This window comes from Branchiostoma lanceolatum, chromosome 4 (assembly GCF_035083965.1).
Source record: "Branchiostoma lanceolatum isolate klBraLanc5 chromosome 4, klBraLanc5.hap2, whole genome shotgun sequence".
Classification (NCBI taxonomy): Eukaryota; Metazoa; Chordata; class Leptocardii; order Amphioxiformes; family Branchiostomatidae; genus Branchiostoma; species Branchiostoma lanceolatum.
The window spans coordinates 31626200-31633514 of NC_089725.1; the positions used below are offsets into that span (position 1 = coordinate 31626200).

The 7315-nt window shown below is 53.1% G+C and overlaps 1 protein-coding gene across 2 annotated transcripts; it reads right to left on the bottom strand.

The window, feature by feature from the left end:
* Positions 1-265: 265 nt before the first annotated feature.
* LOC136434029 (uncharacterized) lies at positions 266-5052 on the bottom strand. 2 transcript variants are annotated; one of them, XM_066426683.1, is made up of 2 exons: positions 4633-5052; positions 266-2194 (listed from the first exon to the last, which is right to left on the bottom strand). In XM_066426683.1, the coding sequence occupies exon 2, from the start codon at positions 2191-2193 to the stop codon at positions 1258-1260; it is 936 nt and encodes a 311-aa protein (XP_066282780.1). In that variant the 5' UTR covers position 2194; positions 4633-5052; the 3' UTR covers positions 266-1257. The 2 variants fall into 2 exon arrangements, with proteins under 2 accessions (XP_066282780.1, XP_066282779.1); XM_066426682.1 differs by lacking the exon at positions 4633-5052 and adding an exon at positions 3224-4112.
* Positions 5053-7315: the final 2263 nt, after the last annotated feature.

Consider the following 7315-nt stretch of genomic DNA (forward strand, 5'->3'; position numbering starts at 1 on the left):
GTTAGCACTGGCGGGTACATTACTCCTCCATTATGGTACTCTCCAAGCAGAGGTTAGTGGATAAGATCGTGACCTTTTTATCCTCTGCCCCGTTCAACCATATTCGTCGGCTATGTGGAGATGGAGGCAGAGGATAAAATGGTCACGATCTTCTCTACTGACCTCTGCTTGGAGAGTACATTATGGAAGCTTACGCGGCTACTGTGCTAAGTCAAGTGCAATCGGAGGTACTAAACAAAAGAAAAAGTAGTAACCGAGAAGGGGGTTAGGGTGTCACCAAAAACTGTATTTATTTAAATAGTTCCTATTCTTTATATACAAACTTGTACAATAATTGTATACTTGACATGAAAGTAGTTGTCGTCGATAGTTTTTCTTTTTCAATCGTCAAAATAAAGTACAGAAAAGTCCTGGGGTTGTTGTAAATACTAAAACCGTACGTACCGAATGTCGGAGACGACACTGGCGGTCTTAACTCTTTGTTCTGCGTGTGGTGGAATGAAACAAAGTTCTCGCACGCACTGACTGAGGATTAGTAGTTCTAGTTAGTGTTCCATGCCGGCTGGGCTCTGCTCCGCGTATGTAGAAACTATTAACAGTACATCACACGGAGAATTGGCCGGCCGTCTGTAGGTCGGATTAACGTCACACATGATAACTCTCACGGTGTCCCCGTGCCCTGCCCACTCGGGGCTGGTCCGTGCGGGGTTCTGTGGCGAACTCTCCCTACTACAAATAGGTATTATAATGGGTCACACACGTACATCAATATTTACATCAAGTCCTTTTGCGGTGAGAAGGAAGAGGTCCATTTTTAGTCTCATATATCTGTACAAGTCATTATCATATATGCAGTCTTACCCGGCGTGCACGGTCCGTCCACAGTGTCCGCGTACCCCCGTGGGGTGGGGGCGAGGGCTCCCCTGGCCCTGGGGCGAACGCACGCAGGTGGTTGAAATGAGAAGGTCCGGTTTTCCTGACTGCGGAGAAGCCAGATTGTTTCCACGTTCTGAGACATGAATATATATCCAGGTGGTACGTGTTATCCCGGTGGTGGTACAGTACAGTATATCCAAAGCACTTCCCCACACAGGTTCGCGTCGCGCGTTGTTGGACTTTTATAACGATGAATAAATACGCTGGTTTCATGTCTGAGGGTTTTTTTTTTCCCAACATGGGACTTGGACCCGAGTGTTAACTTATCTTTGCCACGGCTGCGACAAATAAAAGTCTATCAGAACAAATTAACACAGTGAGTTATTCCAGTATGACGGACATGCACTTGCACTTCTTGACTCTCTGTATTCTTTTCCGCTTGAAGTTGGGCGTGAGGTCGGGGCAGCGTAACGTGACGCTGATCATGCTGTACCTGTGCGGCTTGCAGAACGCGCACGACTGGAACGACTCGGCGTCCTTCCGCACGTGCTTGGGGATGTAGAACGAGTTGCACTGTCCGTAGCAGAAGCGGTTGATGACGGTCCTGGAGAGGCAGCCCTTGGCGCGAACCGTCTGGCGGAGCGGCTGCGTCTTGCACCAGTCCTGCTTCAGGTACTTCCGCTCCGTCACGACCAGCGCGCGCCGGCTGGACTTCAGGATCTCGCGCTCGTCTATCTGCTGGTCGCTCTCGTTGGGCATGTCCTTGTCGGGGTCGGGGATGTAGGACGTGCTGTGGCGGGGCTTCCTGCCGCCCGGCCGCGCGCGGGACCGCCGCCGGGGCTTCCGCCGCGATCTGCGGTCGTCGTCGTCGTCATCGACGAACTCGTCGTCTTCGTCGTGGTCGTGAGGTTGCTGCAGTTCCGCGTGTTTCCGCACGCCACGGATCACCGACAGCGCGTCGAACTCCTCATCGTCGCCCTCGTCCTCGTCGGAAGACCCTTCCGCGGTCTCAGACGAGTCGTCGAAATAAGAAGAAGAAGAAGCAGAAGAAGTAGGTTCCCGGGAGTTCGTCGCGGTAAATCCACTGAACACGGGTAAGGTCGGCAGAAACCCGCTGTCGGGGACGCCCCCGTCCTCCCCCGACCGGAGCCCGCGGAACGCCAGCAGCTCCAAGTCTTCCCCCTCCCCGGGGGGACTCCCCTCCTCGCCCCGCCACGACGCCCTGCTTCCGTCCGCCGCCGCCAGGTGAACTCCCCCGGTCACCAGCAGCACCAGGGCCGCCGCGCAGACCGCCTCCACCACCTGTCGTGCCGCCATCCTACAGGGAGCGGAAATAAAGAACACACGGGAGTCAGAACAGTGACCTCGGGTCGGGACCTCGGGAGTGGGAACAGTGACCTCGGCAGCTCCGCTATCTTAATGTGTCCCCGTCACACCCAGGGTCACGGGCCGACAGGTAGACACGCCGCCAGTTATGCCGGCCTGATGTGTTACTCGTACATCCTGTCAACACGCATTCAAAACACACATACATCATAAGATGAGAACTATTTCAGACCCTTACCCTAACCATGCAGCAAAATATACCGGGATCATGCGTCTTATACCACCTGTCAGCTACCATTCACAACTCACATCATGATGTCATTAATACCCTCATACCCCCTGCATGCCAACTCGTATTCACAACACACGTATATAACAAAACAAGGAACAAATCAGGACGAACAGCCAAGAATCCTACCACGCCACAAGAGATCCCGGGTTGACACGTCACTCGTACGTCATAAAACAAGAAATATTTTGCCCTGTACCCTAACCCTACCACGTCACAAGATATGCCGGGTTCATGTGTCACTCATACCTGCTGCCAGCTCACATACAACACACATGTCATAAACACAGAGGAACGCGTAATGAAGAGAAGAAATCTAGGACAGAACAAGGACGAACAGACAATACGTCTTTTACCCTAACTCTACGACGCAGCCAGATAGCGGAGATGACTAGCCTGAGTACCAGCCTTTTCAGCTTCCGTACGCTACCCAAGCCCCTTTTTGGCCGGCAGCGGAGCTTGGGTAGCGTACGGAAGCTAAAAAGGCTGGTACTCAGGCTAGGAGACGACAGCATGCACCCTTGGACCATTAGAAAAAGTGACGAAGTATTAAAGGCGCGTCTTTTCCACCGAAGAGTGAAGTGTAGAGGCGAAATCTACGAAAGCTCTAAAAAGAGATAGTGCCAAACCTAAACCTTACCAGGTAACGCAACCCCGCGTGCTTTTCGTCTAAAGCGCCAGTGAAGTGATGGTTTTCTGGCCAATCCACTAGATATAACTTCCCTTCCTTACTCGGTGAAGCTGCACGCAGACGCCCCTGCAGCAGTAGGCGTCTTCCCTTGCCAAGGATCCCGCCTCGACTGAATGAATGCTAGAAACTCGAGAAACGTCCCTTCACTCATCGGGCAGGCGCGCCAGAACCTTGGGGTCCTTGGCTGGCAGCGCGAGCCGCACCATTCCTCAGACGACATCGCGAGAAGAACTCCATTAGAGAAGATGTGACCCGAGGACCTCTCACCACCCTCTCCACAGTTTACACAAGCGGCGCTCGCCGCGCGAACTCAGCACGGGAAGGGAGAGACCGCTTCAAGTGGGCCGTCCGAGCTACACGCCTTCCTTCCCTCCAACTAACTACAAACTAAACTTTCTCTCTCTCTTTCTTCCTCTCGTGACAGGGGGACTTGTGTAGACAAAATAAACAGGTTGTGTGACATGTGCAAACAAGGCTCACTGAAAGCCAAGCAGCCACAACGGCGAGAACAATCCCCAACAATCGTCCTTGAATTGGAGCCTATCACAACCATTGATTCCCCCACCCGGCCTTTTGGTCGCAGGCTGACCCCGAAAGCTCCACCGACAGGCTCCGCGGCGCTGGCGCCCGCTTATCCCTCTAGAACCGTCAATTTGAAAGGGTATTATTGTGTCGGCGCTGCGCTAAGCGGTGGTGACGGGCAGGGATGCCGGGACGTCCGACCTCGTCGCCTGGAAACTTCGGAGCAACGCCCCGTGGCGGCCAACGGTCGGGGCACCGGTCCTGATACGTACCGCCACACTTCTCATCCATGTTCACAAATCATCATTTACCTCCTAGCACCCAGACCTACAGCACGGTCGTCTTCCCGGCATCAGCTACCATTGAAGGTTCACCCGCTAGCTTTTTCACTTTTTGAAAGCATTTCTTGTTACTTTACATCCACGACGAGAGACCACTATATGCTCTATTTCCATAAACGAACGCACGCACGCACATACACACACGCACACACACACGCGAGCGCGTACGCTAAAAAACGGACAGTGCGAGAGACATTGATACAGAAACAAGAGACTTGCAGAAGAAAAAAAACTGTGATTTAAGGAAGACATATAAACTCGAGGAAAAATAAAAGGTAAAAGCACTAAAAGAGATTAAAAAATAAAAACATTTATATACTATGAAGAACACATAGAGTCTACCTTAAATCAGCACCAGAGCATCGTTACTTTCCTGCCGACTGTTCTGGGACCACAGAGGTAGCGCGTCACTAACGGCGTAACCGGTATGTGCGGAATACTGTAAGTTCGGTCATCCCGAAAACAATGTGCCCCTTCCATTCCTCACTACCACCCCTGAACGTGTTTAACTCCGAAAGAACGTGTAAAACTGTAAATAGAAGAGAGAGCGAGAAAAAAAGAAAGAAAGCACAGCGGCATTGTCTTACCTTTTCCGTTGCCTGGTCCCCCGTGCAGTGCCCGCGGAATTAGCCGTGTGCTGTCCCTGCGGTTAGTCCGTGCGCGCGCGCGGTGTAGGCGGCGTGTGTGTAGAGAGAGCGCGCGAGTCACGTCCGAACCGTACAGGAAGTCGGAGCACTAGTCCTGCGGGCGCGCGGCTGCCAACAGTTTAAATACCGCTTTACATGCGCATCGAAATGAAGAAGTTTATTGAAGCAGCGCCGCGGTGGCGCTGGGACAACGCATGACCGCTCAAGTCTGGGAATTTTATCTCTCGTGAGCCTGGGCCGATTGGCTCCGCGGCTGATTAGACCCTACCACCCCCTATAGCGGCGTCACGGCGCTGGGCTGCCGGCCCGCCGACCGTTATCGCTGCCCTGATCTCCCATCAATTACCCGGCGTAACCAGGGCCCCGCCATTCACGCAGGCCCCCGCACGCCCCGTGACGTGGCGACGTCGCGCGCCCCTCCCCCCTGTCGCCGGGCGTGCGTCGGCGTGACGTCCCGGCGGCGACTGTCTCAGTCTGCGGCGCGACACGTGAGAGGCGACGCCGCCGTCCATCCGACCCTTTCGGCTCGCCCAAGCTCGCTCGCTCACTCACAATTGCTAGTATATACTGCTGTCAGTGGATAAGTTGTGTCTGATGGCAACACATGTATGTTTTCCTAGAATTACCGAGGCGCCAGGTCTACACCGCCTCCACCGACCCGCGATTGTTTCCGCGGGAACTGACGGACAACACGCCGCCTCCGGGGCGCGCTCACTCGGAGCGTGCGTGCGGGGTAAGAGGGCAGGGGAACCGTCCCGAGATTTACCGAGGCTGAGAGAACCCCGAGGTCTCATCAGGGACGATCTGACCTAAGCTAACGGTCGCCACTTCTACAAGGAATTCACACTTCATTCAAATCCGCGCTCTCTGGGTCCCTCTTCCAAACTAGTTCGTGAGTTCGAAAGAAGCGACCTTAATAAAGAACAAAATGTATATCGAGACATCGTAAGCCCCCACACACGGGTACCCAAAAGGAGGAGACTGTAAAGTCTGTTGTACTTAAAAGCCTCCATTGTTTTTGCGAACCGTAAACCGTGTATTAAAGAACTTGGCACGTTGATTTGTTTCGTAAGTGCCGGGGTAGGGTAAGGCCGGGGATCGAGTGCCCCGTGCCTGCAGTTCGCGCTCCAGAGGTGAAGAGGGCGCTGTTGCAAGGTGTCACGGCACTCGTACTTCACACACCTCTGTGGGATGTTGGAAACCACAGTTTATTTGGTACTTCGCGAGCACGTTTTCCTCGCAGGAGAAATATCGGCTGGCAGAGAGTGATTTGTGTTGGAAGGCTCTCAGACGGAGCCGGCGTCGGTTCGCTCGGTCGGGACGGAGTTTACAAGAAGCGGGGCGGGCCGCCAGCCTGGCGACGGGCGCTAAGCTCAACACCGCCGACCGGCCGGGGATGCGACGCGGCAGCGGCGGCAGAGAAAACGATTAATTATCCGCGGAAAATTAGCCGTCGCTCAGAAGCGCCGCAGACTGATCGCTTTCAAAATATTTACCGTGGAGCGCTGCCGGGGCGCCCCCGGGGGACCGGCGGGCAGTGTCGCGTCCCGCCCCGGCACCGCTGGTCGTAACGACCCGATAATTGTTTATTCGCCACCTCTTGTGGATTGTCAACCGATTATCGTCTCCCCGATAAAACCGCCGCAAACACTGGGATCCCCGCCCACCCAGTTCTCAAGTTTGCACACAGGTCTGCTCATCTCCAAGCAGATGTTAATGGGGTTCACACGTACTTGTGCACATAGTCCGTAGAGTTGCGTATTGACATTTTTGTGGTTTAGCCTTTAGGTAAAGTTTACGGGTAAGACGTTATTTTCAACTTTGACCAACCGTTCTGCACCCTGGTTATTGAACCGAAAAACTTCTTCGGCCGGAACATACGTGTCCCAAGGATCCTAGACTTCTACACAGATCTTCTAAGAGTGGAAGGCGTTTGATTTTTTTGAGGGGGGGGGGGGGGGGCTCTGATTTGCGAGGGTCAACTTGTGTCGCGGTTCTCGTGAGCTCAATGCCGCACGCATAGAATGGGAGGAACGGGACGAAAAGGAAAATGTAAAAAGAGATCGATAACTTATCGTTCTGTCGGCGAGTCACTATACCACCAGACTAACTACGCTGGCTAATATTAATTAATAACAAGGAGAAAGATTTTGCGAGGGGAATTTGGCCACAATAGGGTTTCATTGGCCAATTATTTGCGAATCATTCCCCTTCTTGCATAATCCTCTACGATCCGTACCCCGTAGAAGGGCCTGGTGGAGGCTAGCGAGAGTCTGCAACAGAGGCTAAGGATCCGGCTACCTCAGTCATTTACTGCTCATTTTTTCAACATTTGTTAGATTTTCTACTCATTCTTCTTTTTATATTCCCTCCAGTAGGGAGGGAATACTGTTTTTGCTTGACTGTTCTTCTTCTTTCTTCTTCTGTCAAGAACCAAGTAAATGTGGGGTGGTAGCTCTACTAATGTTTTTTTTTTTTTTTTTTCAACGATTCGCGCTCCTAGCCGGAGGGTAACACCAGGAAAGCGAGCACCGTTAGACAGACTGCGGAAGAAACACAGAAAGGGGAGAGAATGCCGCTGGGGTGGCCACGGTTAGATAACTGGGCAGATTCGTCGCTTCCC